General features: G+C 39.5%; 1 protein-coding gene across 2 annotated transcripts in view; it reads left to right on the top strand.

Annotated features, from left to right (window-relative positions):
* Nucleotides 1–600: 600 nt before the first annotated feature.
* LOC121372586 (procathepsin L-like) overlaps nucleotides 601–17,789 on the top strand; it is a 28,355-nt gene continuing 11,166 nt past the window's right edge. The window contains exons 1-6 of one of the 2 annotated variants that reach the window (XM_041498990.1): nucleotides 601–885; nucleotides 1,157–1,299; nucleotides 2,208–2,370; nucleotides 5,337–5,369; nucleotides 8,679–8,851; nucleotides 17,107–17,266. In XM_041498990.1, coding sequence (XP_041354924.1) covers nucleotides 669–885; nucleotides 1,157–1,299; nucleotides 2,208–2,370; nucleotides 5,337–5,369; nucleotides 8,679–8,851; nucleotides 17,107–17,266 — 889 coding nt within the window. In that variant the 5' untranslated portion in view covers nucleotides 601–668. Of the gene's footprint in view, nucleotides 886–1,156; nucleotides 1,300–2,207; nucleotides 2,371–5,336; nucleotides 5,370–8,674; nucleotides 8,852–17,106; nucleotides 17,267–17,789 lie in introns of both variants that reach the window. The other variant, XM_041498991.1, reaches the window with a different exon arrangement.

Here is a 17,789-nt window from a genome sequence, read left to right as displayed (position 1 = left end):
TAGATGACATGGAATAGATGCCAGATTCACGAGACCCAGACACAGCTTGTGTTTGTTTGGGGCCTTATACACAACGAACACCAGACCAATTGTCCGTTAACATTGTCTGTTATAGTTTCAGGTCGTGAATCTCACGATTGGAAGCTGAACTTGATCAACGTTCTAGGCAACCTCACAGGTGACCGGTACATCAAAATGTCCTGGAATTGTTTTTTCTATCCCATTAAGGTACTTGACCCTCCACCTCCAAAAAGTAAGAAAAAGTGTCCTTTACTAACGAGAATAACCTATAGTACCGCGTGCTGAATTCCCCCCCCCCCCCCCCCCGCTTTGTTTTACGCCACCATCCTTTAGTTATGTTGTTTTAGGCTTGACACGATACTGTATTTTGTTTTTTGTTTTTTTAATCAGGGTCAGACAATTCATGATGTTTGTTTTTTGAGTCAGACCCAAACCAGGAAGATAAACACATCTTCCCGCATTTGGTGTTTATAAAACAGACGTCCTGTTCCAGAATTGTGTGAACGTTATTGTTATCAAAACAATTAAAATTGTTAGGATTTGTCACTGAGTCTGATACTAGCTGTATATATATATATATTAATAAAACGTGTTTGAGCTAAATATCTTCAGTTGAGTTTGTGTTTCCAGACTGAACGTTACTAAGCATGTTTGCAATAGCAGTATTCCTCGGTCTTGTGGCCGCATCCTCGGCCAGGCTCCAGTTTGTAGAGATGTTTAGCATGTCTCCAGCCGTGAGGTCCCAGGAGGAAACCATGACCCAGGAGGAAACCATGACCGAGGTGAGGATGTTCCAGAACAAGAGTGCCAAGACGTCGTACTTCCCGTACAACGAAACCTGGGAACAATTCAAGATTCAATATGGTCAGTTCTCTCTCTCTCTCTCTCTCTCTCTCTCTCTCTCTCTCTCTCTCTCTCTCTCTCTCTCTCTCTCTCTCCATAACACAGTGGGAATAATTTCGATCGAAAAAAGCAACATAAACGTGATGCATCTAAAGAACGTCAGACGCAAGTACTCACGAAAAACACTGAAAAAAAGATTCATTAATATCTGCCGTGTAATTATCAAGTGATTCTGTACTATTATTTCTAGTCTTGTTCGTTCCTATAATCTGTAATACATATCTCCTTGCAGGCAAATCGTACGAGAGTCCCGAGATTGAACAAGGTCATAAAGCCATCTTCATGGAGAATGTTAAAATTATTGAACTGCATAACATCAAGTTCAACAACCGAGAAAAGAGCTACTCCTTGGACATCAACCAGTTTGCTGATATGGTCAGTTACACCGTTATTTTCCTTTTTAATAGCTTTGGAAACCCCACTCCCTTTGCATATCTATATTAATATCAAGGGCGCATCTATAGATCTATGATGTCTGTAGTGTTGTTTACTGATATTGTGTCATGGGCCAGATTTGTTTAATCACCAAAAGTACTTTTTTTTAATACAAACGCAATGGAGTGGAGTGGAGTTGGTGAGGAAGGATGTACCGACCATGAAATTGACTTGTAATTCAAAACGTTGCTACTTCGTTACTTCAAATGCTAAACAAATCACCTTTAAAATGTTTCTTCGTTTTGTCTGCTTTTACAATGTTCTTTGTTGTATACTTGTACTTAATATAAGTTCCAGGGATTTATCTGGGATGTTTTACCAGGGTCCCATGTCCGATGGAATTGAGAAAAGTAGCCCGAGTAAATAATATCCAATATACCTTTTCAGGCCACTGAATGATGCAGGGCGCCATTGTTAAATTAATTTATTAGATCATACACTATTAAATAAATAAACGCACGCACACACATACACACACACACACACACACACACACACAGCCGGATCTATGGGGCCCCAGGGGCCAGCTGCCCCCCCCCCCCCCCAATTGTTTTGCGACAGTTATAAATTATTATATATTAATTTTCATCCCCTCCAAACCTCCCCCAAACTTCCCTTGGCATTCCGCCTCATGTTATTCCCTACCCTAAATGGATTTTCTTGATCCGTCACTGAAAAGTGGCAGTCGTGAGAAACGCGTCGGTCTATTCCAAATGGTTAAATTATTGAAAAACATACCAGAAATTATAGCTTCAAAACAACAAAATTTTACATATATATTTTCCCCTCATTTGTTTGTACACATACATTTGAAATCATTCAAATGTTGTTTGTTGAATATTTAACAGACCAAAGACGAATTCCAGGCTTACAATGGATTTGTAAATTATGAGGCACCAAAAGGAAAACGTTGCAAACGTTATGTGGAAGATCCTAAAGTCCGCTTACCAAGAAGTGTTGACTGGAGAAGGTATGGATACGTGACTCCGGTTAAGGACCAGGTCAGTAGAGGTACAAGTCAATTGTTGATATAGGTTGTTATCATTATTGACATTTTAATTAACTTCGTAAGTCGTAATGCATATTGAACAAGATTAGTAGAGGTTCAAGTGAATTGTTGATGTGGGATATTATAATTAATGACATTTTAATTAACTTCATAAGTCATAATGCATATTGAACCAGGTCAGTAGAGGTGCAAATGAATTGTTGATATAAGTTATTGTGATATCAGCTCTATTAAGAAAAGAAAATTAATGCCTTTCTTAAACTGGTTAGTATCCAGGTCAGAGAGAGAGAGAGAGAGAGAGAGAGAGAGAGAGAGAGAGAGAGAGAGAGAGAGAGAGAGAGAGAGAGAGAGAGAGAGAGAGGGGGGGGGGGGGGGGGGCGGAGACAAGCCCGTATGAGTACACGTTATAAGTGAGTTTGTTTGTGTACATGGTTGGGAAGGAGGAACTGAACATCCCTTTCTAAACGAAAAGTACCCCTGTTTTCATGGACATCATTAGCGTTCCAACCTCACAGCTAACAACGTCTAGTCTCATCGAGGTAGAGTAGCATCTATACACTTTATGGCAATCTGATTGGCTGAATGGTGCTGGATTTTTTGCGTTCAATCTCGATGATCCAAACAACAATAAGACACGGCTCGTAACCCCACCCTGCCCCACTTTTCTGCAAGTATCTTGTTTATTTGGGCAACTATGTTATCACTAGGAATTTCTGGAAATCTCACGTTCATTATACATTTAAACAATTTACATACTTGCATGAAGCAAAACGTAGCTGAGGTCAGTTCTTAAATGTTTCTTAAAACAATTTTTTCACTGATTAATGATAATATTTGTTTTAAATGTTTTTACAGTCTCTTAACTCAGTTTGTCGTTTTGGTTCACTGGGAGTATTTAGGTTTTGTGTCCAACCTTCTGTCTGTCTGTCTATCCCACATATTGTCTTCCGAACAATTGTTTTGTTCAAAATAAATAGGGAATATACAAATATAACACAATATAACAGAGATGTCTTAATTTTTATTGCAATATTAATTAATTGTACAACACAAGGACTCGTGTGACAAGGGATTGACATTAAAGATTATAACCAGGATAGTGATATAGGCACAGATAGGCAGCAGGGGTGGTGCTTGTCAATTTGACGTTTTCAATATTTGCACTAGTAACGGGTAGAAGATTATTTCGCCAAGCACGCACGAATCCGACGTGGTATGCTCCTGATTAAACATCCAAAAACATTTTAGGAGATCCTGTCCCATTCCTCTTGCAGAGCGGTGCCTAGCCAAGTTCGATGGCTGACGTTGATGTTCTCGGATACATCGTCCGATGATGTCCCACGTGCTCAATGGGTCTGGGCTTAGGGCTAGCCAGGGTAGTATGGTGATGTCCTGTTGCTGCAGATACGCAGTGATCAGTAGACTCTGGTGAGCACGGACGTTGTCGTCCTGAAAAACAAAATGGCGTCCAGCCTGACGTACAAAGGACACAACGATCGGTGCAAGGATGTTGTCACAGTAGTACTGCCCAGCGATCCTCCCATGAACAATATGCAGCTGGGTTCTGGCAGTCATGATGATGCCACCCCAAACCATAACGGACCCTCCTCCAAATCGGTCATGAGGACGAACGTTGACGTTGCCGTAGCGTTCACTGGGACGTCGCCAGACACGCTGTCGTCGATCATAGAAGTCTAGTGTGAATCTAGACTATCTGAAAACATTACTCGAGCCCAACGCCTGTTAGCCCAATGTCTACGATGTGTACACCATTGATGTCTGGCAGCAATGTGTCTCGCAGTCAAATGTGGGGTAATGTAGGGTCGACATGCGTGGATGTTACTTCTATGCAGTCTGTTACGAATAGTCTGACCAGACACTGTCCCCCCAATTGTAACATGGAGTTCTCTTGCGATTTGATTGGCTGATTGACCTCGATTCCTGAGGTCAGGTCAGGTCAGCGTGTTTAACGTGCACATTCCGAACGAGTTGTTGTAGCGCACGCCTATCGTGGGCATAGGTGCCGGCCTCGGCCGGATCCTCAATTCAGGACAGGAAAGGGGTGGGGTGGGTGGAGGGGAACGTCCTGCACTGGCAGGTGCAAGGGAGCACCAGCAGTCCGACCGGAGTCGGTAAAAGGCGGATGGTGGTTTTGTGCTATGAAATTTGGAATGTCCCGTAAGATTAATAGCCAATAGGAGCACCAGCAGTCCGACCGGAGTCGGTAACAGGCGGATGGTGGTTTTGTGCTATGAAATTTGGAATATCCCGTAGGATTAATAGCCAATAGGAAATGGTGCGCAGTTTTTTTTGCAGGAAGTTAGATGCAATTTTGAACGTCCGTCAAACAATAAAAGGGAAGCTATATATAGTTTTTGAGTTAGTATGCCGAGAGTAGCTCCTTCGATTCCTCAACGTGTAAGTTTTAATGAAGTAGTCCTCAACCGGAGTTGTCGCCCTTGGCCGTCCTGAACTGGGGCGGTCATCCACATTTCTGGTTTGATTGTGATACATTAAGTCTACAAGCCATAATTCGCTGGGTAGTGCCAACTTGGAGCATGCCTACAGCCCTGAGAGTTCCTGACGTTGGAGACGTCGCATTGTTGAAATGTTACACAATGTTGTAAAGAATGTGACAGCAAGGTTATGATTTAGTGTTCCAGTAACAAACAACAAAGAATATTGCCACAGTGTGCCCACAATGTACACACAAAGTGTTCAATTTCAAATCACACCCTTCACATGTGCAACGTCACGTCACGTGCTTCGCGATCAAAACAATCGGTGCGGGGTTTTTTCATGCTCTTTGCACACTGTGCACTTATTTTGAGTTTTATATCTCATTTCATTCTATAATTATTCTTATTTGAAATGGAATATTCCCTACTTATTTTTAACAGTATATATTACGATCGTGTAAACGTGTATTTATAGACGTTTGCTTGTCCTTTTCTCTTTTGTTTTGTAGGGAAATTGCGGATCATGTTGGTCATTCAGTGCGGTATGTAGTGTTTACGTTTGTTGTACAAATAAACATTTAGAAAAATCATTGTTTACATGTCCCATCTAAAAGGAAAAAATGCATTGTATTCATTTGACATATACTGGATTTTTCGAGGCACTTCAAAATCAGTAGGTGCACACCCCATAGCTCGAGTACTGTGACTGTCCGAGAGCTAGACGGACGTTTGGAAGGTTATACGCTCTCGTTAACCTTCCAAATGTCCGCGTAGCTCTCTTACAGTCATAGTACTCGGGCTACGCAACCTCAGCACCATCCCCCTAAATTCGTGCCTGCCCCACGCACATATTTACACACACACACACACACACACACACACACACACATATATATATATATATATATATATATATATATATATATATATATATATATATATATATGCCATATATCAACAAACACAACCTATTTCTAGTATTCCAGTTGGCTGATATATAGATAACAGGTTACTGTCTTAAGATATCAGTTTTATTCTGCAAAAGTTAGAATAGCGATGGCCGCGAGACTCTGCCGAACGGCATTCGCCATTCGACCTGAGCAGGAAAAAAGCATATCTTAAGACAGTAACCAGTTACTTTAGTTGTCCTGCAATCCACATAATAACGACAAGTTAATCAAATGATCTGTTTTAATTTACAACCTGGGTACGTCCACCCGTGTTTAATACCTTGTCGCCTACAAATAATTATGATATCTATACATGAAAACAAAATAGTTCTTCAATAGCAACAATTTATTTCGTACTTTTTAAATACAAATTATCTTCAAACCGGTTTTTAAAAATCATAACTATCAATTGAAAAGTAAAGCATATGTTGCTTTCTACAATACAGCGTTCCTGTACTGATCATAACTAGTGTAAAAGTAATTCCGTACCAAAAAGCTATATCTGACGAGTAACCGAACTATAGAAATGTATCTAGTACCATATTTTAACAATACATATAGTGTTTGCAGGATAAATTAATTTTGCCTCGCAGCATTTTTGTAAATATCGCTTTACGTTCTATCCGAATTGGTTTACCGTTTTGCAACTGGGACATTTTTTATTATTTATTTATGTTTCAATTATTCATTAGCTACGAAATTTATTACGGAAACAAATAGCATAAAAACAAATCCACTAAAAAAAGAAGAAAAACCTGATAGCTGTAATTTACTTACGTGGAGCACGGGATGATCAGAAAAGGCTTTTTGGGGTGACAATATTAAGCATCACTTACTGCTAAGTATCACTTACTGTTCATACAATTCCTTGAAATGAAAACGTTTAAAGTGGCAGACCCTAGTTTCCACCCGTGAAAATTAACACTAAATTTGGTTAAAGGGATGACCACACAAGGTTGGACTGGTATGCATATTCAACGATACTTAATGCCTGTTACTGATTAATATCAACTAATATATTGGTATATTTAATTAACAAAACGGTAAGCATGTGACGCAGCCATTTTGATCTATGATCCTATTGAATACAGCCTCCAGTGAGCAGGTAGTTACTAATACTTAACGAGTCACATCAGGTTTAAGAACTGAAGAAACGAACGTACCGTTTTGTTGACTTGTTAGGACACAGAAGATATGGTTGTGATTAACTCCTACCTATTGAAAAAGAAATTCATTTGCATCCTAAGAAACATTGCTAGTAGTGTCATACGACATTCATCTGTCATCGTTAACAAGGCAAAGACAGTCAGTCTTGAAATTATCTAAGCCATGAAAGGTCTAACAGCAGCAGAGATTACCCTGGAAAAAGTGGATCAGGACCAGCCGCAAAAAGGTCTGTCAAATTGGATGGCTGGCCAGTATCAATCGACCCGCAACATCTTTTCCAACACTTCATAACAGCAGCCACTATCACCTATGATGACATAAAATAACTTTTTCCATGCGAACTATGCATCTTTCTCTTCTTTGTTTGAGTGACCAGACTTCCTGAGGCAGCCAAACAAGGCTGCACTGGCTGATGAGCTTTGGTAACTTGTTCATCCAATAGTAACGGCCCCAGTCCGTCAATACCAAATGGCGTACAGTATGTAATTGATGGAAGCTCCTTACTTTGCCGACTAAAGGCGTGGAGACATTTCAGAGCATCATTGAGTCTTACATTCATTTTGTTACCAATCATTATCCCAAAGCTGTTGTCTTTGACAGATACATGACAAGACCAATAACAAAGGGACGAAAAGGGAATGCTGTTTATTTTGTGCTTGATGTGATCTATTAAAGGAGCAATTTTTACCAAACAAAGACAACAAGCAGCATTTTATTTGTGCTCTTTGCAGAAAACGTGCAGAGGCATTTATGCAAAAGCTGATGCTGACTTACCGATTGTCAAACAGTGTGCAAAAAACAATGTTACTGCAGTGGTTGGAGAAGGCACCGATCTGAGGATGTTACTAAATATAGTATCGTATGTTACTAAATATAGTATCGTTGCTCTGAATTAGCGGCGGCGGGACATAGGCTAGTGGTAAAGCGCTCGCTTGATGTGTGGTCGGTCTGGGATTGATCCCCGTCAGTGGGACCATTGAGCTATTTTTCGTTCCAGCCAGTGCTGCTAATCGAAAAGAGTAGCCCATGTGGCGACAGCGGGTTTCCGTAAACATATATCTGACGCTATATAACCGTAAATAAAATGTGTTCAGTGCGTCATTAAATAAAACATTTCTTTCTTTCTGAATTAGCGCATATCTACTTCACGTGCCATAACTAAACCAAAGAGGAGACACACGCTGGGGATGCACGGGATGGGGGATCAAAGTTGGCGGCTCAACCACCAGTGGCGACCTCTTCTGTGTCGTCGTCCCCGGCTAGAAACGATACGCCAGGAGCGGCAACAGGTTCTGTGTCAGAATCCGAAACGAAGAACACTCTAGGGGCGACTCATGGGGGGACCGGAACTGGCAGCTCAACTACCAGTGGCAGTCTCTTCTGTTTAGCTGCCCCATGTGAAGGCCATAGAACATATCATACACGTGGAAGATCCGGCGAGCCCCAAAGCATCGCCACCCCCAACCTCAACTCCTCGTATGAGGAAGGCAGCCTCACCTCTTCACAAGGATGGAGTCCAGACGCTATCGGCCAAGACTTACCTCACTTTTAAAGTGTGACTGCCCTCTGGATATGTCATACTGCATTTGATTCACCACAAAGAACGGCCGTTTTGAAAAGTTCATTTAATCTGTTATATGACCTATACCGTATGTCTATATTCAGATGAATTCTGTTATGTTTATTTTGCTATTTCTTTTCTTTTTCTATTCTGTTTTTCTTCTCAATAGACAGGTTCTATAGAAGGTCAATATTTCAAAAGAAAACGAAAGCTGATCTCTCTCAGTGAACAACAGCTTATAGATTGTACGTATTTTGGCTGTGGTGGCGGCGTAGCTGATTTGGCTTACCGATACATCCAAGTGAAAGGCATTGAGTCTGAAAACGTCTACTCATACAAGGCAAAGGTAATGTTAATTTGACATATTTCACATTGTTCATTTTGTCAAACGTTGTCTTTTAATCACTGTGTGAATACTTGTGAGTTTTGTCTTAGTATACGATAGAAGAAAACCAAACAAACACAAAATAATAAACACCCATGACTACTTGGTGTCTAACACATAGTTATTTTAACACTTAGTCTACAGAGACTAAAACCATTCACAGTGACCACATAGTCCACTCCTACCGGAAAACAGCAAGTATATACATATATATATATATATATATATATATATATATATATATATATATATATATATCATTTATATGATAAAGTAAACTCACACCACACAGCCAACTCCTAACGGTAAACAGCAAGGGGTCTTTAAAAATATCATTTATGTGATAGACTAAACTCACAGCGACCACACAGCCAACTCCTAACGGTAAGCAGCAAGGGGTCTTTTATATATTTATGTGATAGACTAAACTCACAGCGACCACACAGCCAACTCTTAACGGAAAGCAGCAAGGGGTCTTTTATATATTATTTATGTGTTTAATTTCTCAAGCAAAGGCGTACCTGCTGTATTCATTAGTACATTTTAAATGACTATTTCCAGTCTTCAGAGAGAGAGAGAGAAAGAGAAAGAGAGAGAGAGAGAGAGAGAGAGAGAGAGAGAGAGAGAGAGAGAGAGAGAGAGGGGGGGGAGAGAGAGAGAGAGAGAGAGAGAGAGAGAGAGAGAGAGAGAGAGAGAGAGAGAGAGAGAGAGAGAGAGAGAGAGAGAGAGAGGAGAGAGAGAGAGAGAGAAGAGAGAGAGAGAGAGAGAGAGAGAGAGAGAGAAAGAGAGAGAGAGAGAGAGAGAGAGAGAGAGAGAGAGAGAGAGAGAGAGAGAGAGAGAGAGAGAGAGAGAGAGAGAGAGAGAGAGGTGGAGGTGGAGAGGCAGGGAGAGAAGACGGAAAAGAGAAACAACCTGCTACATCTGACAGTGTTCTCGTTTCTCCATTTAAGCGGGGCAGGCGGGGATATTGTATTTTGCCACCCCGCTTTCGTGGTTTGCCCCCCCCCCCCCCTATTTTTCTACGTCCCTCTGTATTGATCTCACATCCTACTATATTTTACAGCACACTTTTTTTCGCACACAAAAATTGATCAGTCTGCACACTGGACATCAAAGGTAACAAGCCGCGATGTGTACGGAAACGCAACTTACGAAAAACTACAGTTGCTTAAAACAGTTACCGTAACGTAATTTAACAGTATTTTAACAGCCTCTATTGTGTCCCATACCAGTATCCATTTGTATGTTTGATACACACAATAAAAATATTGAGGTCAAAAGGTCAAGTAAGGTCAAACATAAGTTTTCATCTAAAATCATCTATGGAGCCTAAACTCTCAGAATCAGCAGTGTGTAAGTCCATTTGTTGTGACTATGAGGCATGTAAAATTTGAAATACCATACAATTGTAATAGAAATAGAAAGTGTTGTTTTCACCTTAATGCCATGATCGTGAAATATTGGCATATATAAAACAAAATTGGTAGGCTAAGTGATCAATCGCCTATACTTTGACATACTTAAATAAAAAAATATAACTTGGTAGTTTTATTACGTCAGAATAATAGCACAAGTAACAGGTTAATCACTGTTATCCTGAAACCATTGTTTCTATTGACCTATTACGATGACGGATAAAGCAAAGTCATATCCTGCTACTACTAGGATATGACTTATGACGTCACTCTCATGTGACGTCTCACGCACTAGGTCATCGTACAATGTGGCTCAAATAACAGAAATAATAGCTTTTCCTTTTAATTTTTATAGTCTGCAGGATAAATATAATTAGTTAATGACGTCGGATATCTGCTTGTAAAGTCATTTACTAGTTATTTTATACTAAATACCCTGGAACAGTTTTAACAATGTTGGACAACATTTACCATAGCAACATATGTGTAAAAATCATTTACCACCAATTATCACCATAAGTATGGTTGGACACGTCGTAACACTAAAGAGAAAAACAAATCCTCAGTCAATTTTGATTATTCCTATTGTATCATCTTGTCAAGAACAACACAATTTACAGGCTATTGTAGACACCGATGTTGGGAAGAAATGGATCCGTGATGCTGCTTCCAAACGAAATTTGTTTTAGAGACCGAGATAATTTGCCTATCATCAGTCGAGTAGAGAACATTTCAGACCATGATTGGGAGAATGTAGAAATGAATGGCATGAAAGCTGTTATGTGAAGTTAGAATGCAGAAATGAATGGCATGAAAGCTGTTATGTGAAGTTAGAATGCAGAAATGAATGGCATGAAAGCTGTTATGTGAAGTTAGAATCAGAAATGAATGGCATGAAAGCTGTTATGTGAAGTTAGAATCAGACGGACGTTTGCAGAGGTTACTCAACAAATATAATAAAGAGGAGATGGTCTCAGCTACTGCAACAGTCGGTGATGTTCAACATTCAACTTATCAACGATTAGGTAAATTCTTCACCCGTCAGCGTGTGATGTTGGTGGGCCCATTATGCTATTTCTCGTTCCAGCCAGTGCACCACGACTGGCATATCAAAGGCCGTGATATGTACTACCCTGTCTGTGGGATGGTGCATATAAAAGATACCTTGCTTCTAATCGAAAAGAATAGCCCATGAAGTGGCGACAGCGGGTTTCCTCTCTCAATATATGTGTGGTCCTTAACCATATGTCTGTGTGTTGAGTGTGTCGTTAAATAAGACTGTTTCTTCTTCTTCTTTAATAAATACTACTAAATCCTTTATACATAACTTAAACAACTTAACGGATGATATTTTTACATCATTAAAAATTCCATTTTCCCGTTTAAACTAAGCATGTTGTTAAACGACAAAAGTGGCAGCAAACATATATACTGAATACTAGAATACTAATACCAAAAAGCACAAATAAAAATGCAAATGAGGGATTTATATATAATATACAGGAATGGGAAACGTTTTATACTCTCCCTTTCCATAGCGTGAAAGATACATCTTTAGCATGGTTTCAATATAGAATCTTGCACAGAATCCTGGCGACTAACACATTCTACATATGATTCATTATATTGATTATAATGTTTGTAGTTTTGTAGCAATTACATTTATTTTTTAAGTGTGACAAAGTTCATAATTTATGGAAAGAAGTAAAACAGGAAACGAAATAAATTTCAGCAAAGATATTGTCGTATTTGGTATAGTTAATAACAAAAACAGCAGCTTCATAAATTGGTTAACTATAAACATCAAGTATTATATATACAGTATGCAAATACAGAAACAATTTTTAAATATATATAGCATTAAAAATATATTAAAAACTAAATTTGATATCGAAAAATATATTCTTTTTAAAAATTGTAGCTATGAAACATTCCATAAAAATGGATTCCTTGGCTTGACCTTTTCATTGAATAAAACTTAACAATATCACTTTTTATCAACAGGAAAAAAGCAGAAATTTAGCTTGTCTGGAAATAGATTTTCGTCCAAAGCAACCTTTCTTAATTGTTTTTCACAATACTGTCTTCTTTCAATGTTTTTTCATCTCTTCCATACACAACATGTTTCTTACCCTTCAAAGCACTCTTTTTTTCTTTCCATCTTCTTTTACTATTCTGTTTTGTTTTTAAGTTAAATTACATCTTATACATTATCCCTATACGTACGAAATAATAATACAATAGTAGTAATGATAATGATGGTAGTGGTGATGATGACAATAAATGATAAATATACTATTTTCTATTTCAGTTTATTCTTTAAATTAATTTACTTTTCCTTTCCTCCAATCTTTCTTTCTTCTTTCTTTCTCTCCTTCCTTCTCTTTATTTTTATTATTTCTAGCTTCTCTGTTAACCCCATAAAACGATAAACTATGTTTTGCATGTATCTATGTCCATTGGGCGTAAAAAAAATTGTGTGTTTTCGATTTCCCGACCGACCCTAATTTTACGCTGGGACTCTAAAAAAAATTGACTACCAAAAAAAAAACCCCACATCTACCGCGATTTTTGCAGACAGGTTATATGCATTATGTCAAGAACACGATTTAAAAAAAAAAAAAAAAAAAACTAAAAAAAAAACAAGAACTACCTACCTACCCTATTTTTTCCAGAGATGACACCTGAAACACATATATTATTATTTTTTGGCCTTATTACTGTTCGATTAATGTGATATATATACATATACTAGTATATATATATATATATATATATATATATATATATATATATATATATATATATATTATATACTACTCAAAAGAATTTAAGGGTCAAAAATTTATAACCAAATAAGTTTTCAGAGTGTATTAGATTGATGATGTAAACTACACCAAATTTTTTATTTATTGTTCCATATTTACAAAAAAACACACAATAAACGTCACTGTATACAAGAAAGTCACATGACATGCTGTCAAAGTTGAAGGTTGTCAAACATGGATTTTACACATTAGAACATTCGTTTAATAGTGTGTGAATCCACCCCTGGCGCGAATACACTCGACACATCGTTGCCTCATGCTGTTGATCAGACGTCTGAAGAACTCTTGGGGAATGGCCTGCCACTCTGCCATAAGAAGTTGACCCAGATCATGAAGGTTGGCCGGAGGGGCATGGTTATCCCGAACTCTCCTGCCTAATTCGTCCCAGGCGTTCTCTATTGGGGCCAAGTCAGGCGAATATGCTGGCCAATCCATCCTGGCGATACCTTGTTGTCTGAGAAAGTCCGTTACCACCCTGGCGCGGTGGGGTCTGGCATTGTCATCCTGCAGAACTGCCCCGCCGCCAATCTGCTGAAGGTCTGGGAGAACCAACGGCCGGATAATCTCATTCAGATAGCGGATTCCATTCAGATTGCCATCCACTACATAGAGGGGGGTCCTGTGGTGGATAGAGATGCCGCCCCACACCATGACGCTGCCACCACCGAAACGGTGACGTTGTCTAACGTTAACGTCAGCGAAGCGCTCCCCAGGACGTCTGTAGACACGAACCCGACCGTCGTTGAACTGGAGACTAAACCTGGACTCATCAGTGAACATCACTCGACTCCACTGAACACGTTGCCACCGCAGATGAAGCGTGCACCAGTGACGTCTGGCCGTTCTGTGACGTGGTAGGAGTGGTGGTCGAACAGCCTGGCGACGGCAGCGTAGATTATTGGCTCTCAGACGATTGCGTATGGTTTGATCAGACACTCGAGTTCCAGTCGCAGTCCGCAGATTGTCATGTAATCGGCGTGCAGTGGTTGTGCGTTGATGTAGAGCCATATTGGTGATGTAGCGGTCCTCACTATTTGTAGTGCTTCGGGGTCTTCCCGAACGTGGACGATTTCAAACAGAATTCGTTGCTTGGTACCGTTGCCACAGTCGGCCAACAACACTCTGACTGACACCAAGTCTCAGAGCAACATTTCTTTGCGTATTGCCATCCTGAAGCCAAGCAATAGCCCTTCCTCGATCTGCGATAGTCAGTTGAAGTCGTGCCATTGTCGAATTTGGAGTGTGCACCGTACACGAACGCAAGCTCCAATTATATGGAAATTCAGCATTGGGAACATGGAATACACGTGCAAAGCGTGCAAATAAAGCGCTTTGTGAAAAAGCAAGTTATGGGCACTTAGCAGACCTTTCGCTTTCGCCCTAATTTACGTACAAATGTAAGCATGTTTTCGCTATTAGAACTAGTCGACAGTGTCAATGACAGTGGATTTTAATTCATTTATGGGTTGCTTAGACCCACTTTCGTCAAAATGGAACAATACCATGCGTGACATTATGGTCTAGCTAATATAATTGACATTCAGAAAATAATGTCAAAAATATCGTCTGACCCTTAAATTCTTTTGAGTAGTAATATATACATCGTTAAAAAGTGTATGTTTATCTCTACATGACAGGCTTGTTTCGTGAGAGAGTTGAATTGCTCTCACTCATCAGATATAGATTTAATTACACCGTCAACGGAAAGCTGATGACGTAATGGACTCTGTGACGTCGAGGTTACGTCACTATGCAGGTCTATATATACATACATATACATACATACACACTATTCACTTATATACAATGTTTAACATATTAAATGATTGTAAAGTAGCGATACCAGGGCCCCAACCCTGGCACTACTATATTTGTTTTCTGGGGCCAATAAACATTATTTAAACAACAACAAATTACTCTGATACCGTGCCATGCTGCAAGTTATGTATGTGGCCTATGACAGATAAATTGATACAGAATGGCAGAACTACAGAAGAAACAGACAATTGCTGCTCCTGCACGCATTGCATGCTGCAAGTCAGTCATAGTCGCAGCCGAGTGCGGGAGGACAGAACTGCACAGTTTGTTAACATTACTAAACCAATACCCTCAGTGGGAGACATCTGTGTCAGGCTAACTGACCTAAATGTCTTTACATGCCCTTCACCAGTCAAAGGAAGATGGATGCCCTGAAGGATGTAAACAAAATGACAGACCCCAGCAAGATACTTTTCCTCAATTTGACGAGTCACAAGATTTTAATCCACAGCTAATTTCGAAGGTACGGGAGTTCACCTGTCGTGTGTATGTTGCAGCTGGCAGCTGGCTAACTGATCGGGTGAATGACCTAAAGTAAACATTTGTTTTGTTTAACGACACCACTAGAAGACATTGATTTATAAAATCATCGGCTATTGGATGTGAAACATGTGGTAATTTTGACATATAGTCTTAGAGAAAACCCGCTACATTTCTCCATTAGCAGCAAAGGATCTTTTATATGCACCATCCCGCAGACAGGATAGCACATGCCACGACCTTTGATATACCAGTCATGGTGGTATTTCAGGCGAATAAATGCTCTACGGACTGAGTTACATCCCGCCTCCCTTGTGAATGATCTCTGCTATAAACTCGTCTGCACTAAAAGAGGAGAGTCCAGTCAGCTGCAATCATATAGAGACCCATGCACATTCTTTGAGCCAACTACCAGGCAGCAGTCTGGAAGTGCTGTGTGTAGGCTCACTCTGTGGTGCCAAAACTTACTGGATGGACAGGTGATGATGGCAAACTCGCCAGTCACTGGATGCATTTGCTGGCTTGCAAGTGTGTGCCTGGCTAATGGACTAACACGCACAGCCATGCACACGTTGCTGACCTGCAGTAACCACGAATCACAGGAAGATGAGGCTTCCAATTTCGAACGTGGGGACTCACATGGGCAGTTTCGTGATTGGCCTTGTAGTTGTTATTCTGGTGCAGTGATGAGTTCTAATATTGTGCTAATCATCAGGTCAGTGTCATTCTTTTGGAAAGGGCTTCAACACAGAATATACACATTGTGATAACTGTCTAAGCATTTCGTGATCGCAGTCAGTGATCTATATTTATTATATTTAATGTGAATGATGATCTGATTCAGCTACTGTAACATTCCATAGTATTACTAAGTATTATTTATCTGAAATTGTTTCCCTTGAGACCACCATCAGAATACTGCATTACAAACAGTTAGAAACTACCTTTATATAATATAAAGAATGTTTGATAATATATATTATGTTTTGCGCAGTTTCATATTCATGTTAATGTGGAGATTTTCGGCATTTTTTTTTAAACAGTCAGATATGTTATTAACTGCTTTGGCATCCTCAATTACACTGTATGATTTGTCTAAATTTAAAAGTTGATTATAAAGATTAATTTTGTGACCTACGACGTTTGTGTCTACATACTTTCCGAATAATATCCTCGGTAAGGGTGAAAAATAGCTGATATCCACCACTAAGCTGCCAATTCGCAAAGGCTATCACATCAAAATATCTCTCACACACATAGACTATTGTAAAAATCATTACTAGATTTTGCCACCTTGGATGGTACCAAAAACTGAATTTCTGGTCTGGGCTCATGGACGAATATGCTAGCCAAGCCTTCCTCTCTTTTGTTTTCTTTCTTTTAAAATAATTTTTGACTTTTCTGTTGTTTGTGGTGGGGGGGGGGGGGGGGGGGGGGGTCGTGGAGGGTTGGTTGTCGCGCAACCGCCCACCTTTAATGTTCACCTAGTAAGAACTCTGCGTCCATATAGGCTACTCTTGCCTAAAACGAGGCAGGGGATCGTGTATATGCACCAATAGGCAGGACAGTACAAAGCGTGGCCTTTGATAAACTCATCACGGGACACTCGCTGGAATGCGAAGGTATCAGAATCAATGTTTATATTAATATAGTATGTAAATGTTTAACGTTTTAGGAAGGCCTGTGCAAATATGACCGGAGGAACGTTGTCACTCGTATCCGTGGGTTCAGAGGAATAAGAATGTCGGAATTTGCTCTGAAAGCTGCTGTTGCTACCGTTGGACCGATTTCCGTAGCCATCCATGCGACACAGTCATTTTCGCAGTATTGTGCAGGTAACTGTTCGTTCTGCCTACTTGCAGGTTAAACTGTAATCAGTTTTACTTAATCATACTTTGTTCTCGATTATATTATTATTATTATTTATTTATTTAAAAAACAATCATTTATTTTTATTTATTTATTTTGTGGGGTGCAGGTATATTTTTTGCATTATTTTATTTTATTGTTGTTATCTGGAAGATGGTAGCCTACCTGGGGCCATGACCTACTTTCCGTGACCGTAACCTATTTTCCCCGTGACCTACTTTCCCATGATCTAGACATGGGCCGGTGTCCTACTGACCCGGTCCCGTCCTACTGACCCGGCCCTGACCTACATATATTTGCATTAGTATTTGTCGATTTAGAGTATACTTGTATTTTCTCAATGCAGAAATCACAGACGAAGCTTTTTTTTCTTCCTTTATTCTTGTTTTTTCTTTATATTTTTTTTTAATGTAATCAGTCGAATTCTGTACTATAAAATGTATTACAAGTATTTATTTTTAAGCTGATTGATTTGTAAATTTTACACAT

This window comes from Gigantopelta aegis, chromosome 4 (assembly GCF_016097555.1).
Source record: "Gigantopelta aegis isolate Gae_Host chromosome 4, Gae_host_genome, whole genome shotgun sequence".
In the NCBI taxonomy this organism is placed as follows: Eukaryota; Metazoa; Mollusca; class Gastropoda; order Neomphalida; family Peltospiridae; genus Gigantopelta; species Gigantopelta aegis.
This window is presented reverse-complemented; position numbering and strand designations above follow the sequence as displayed.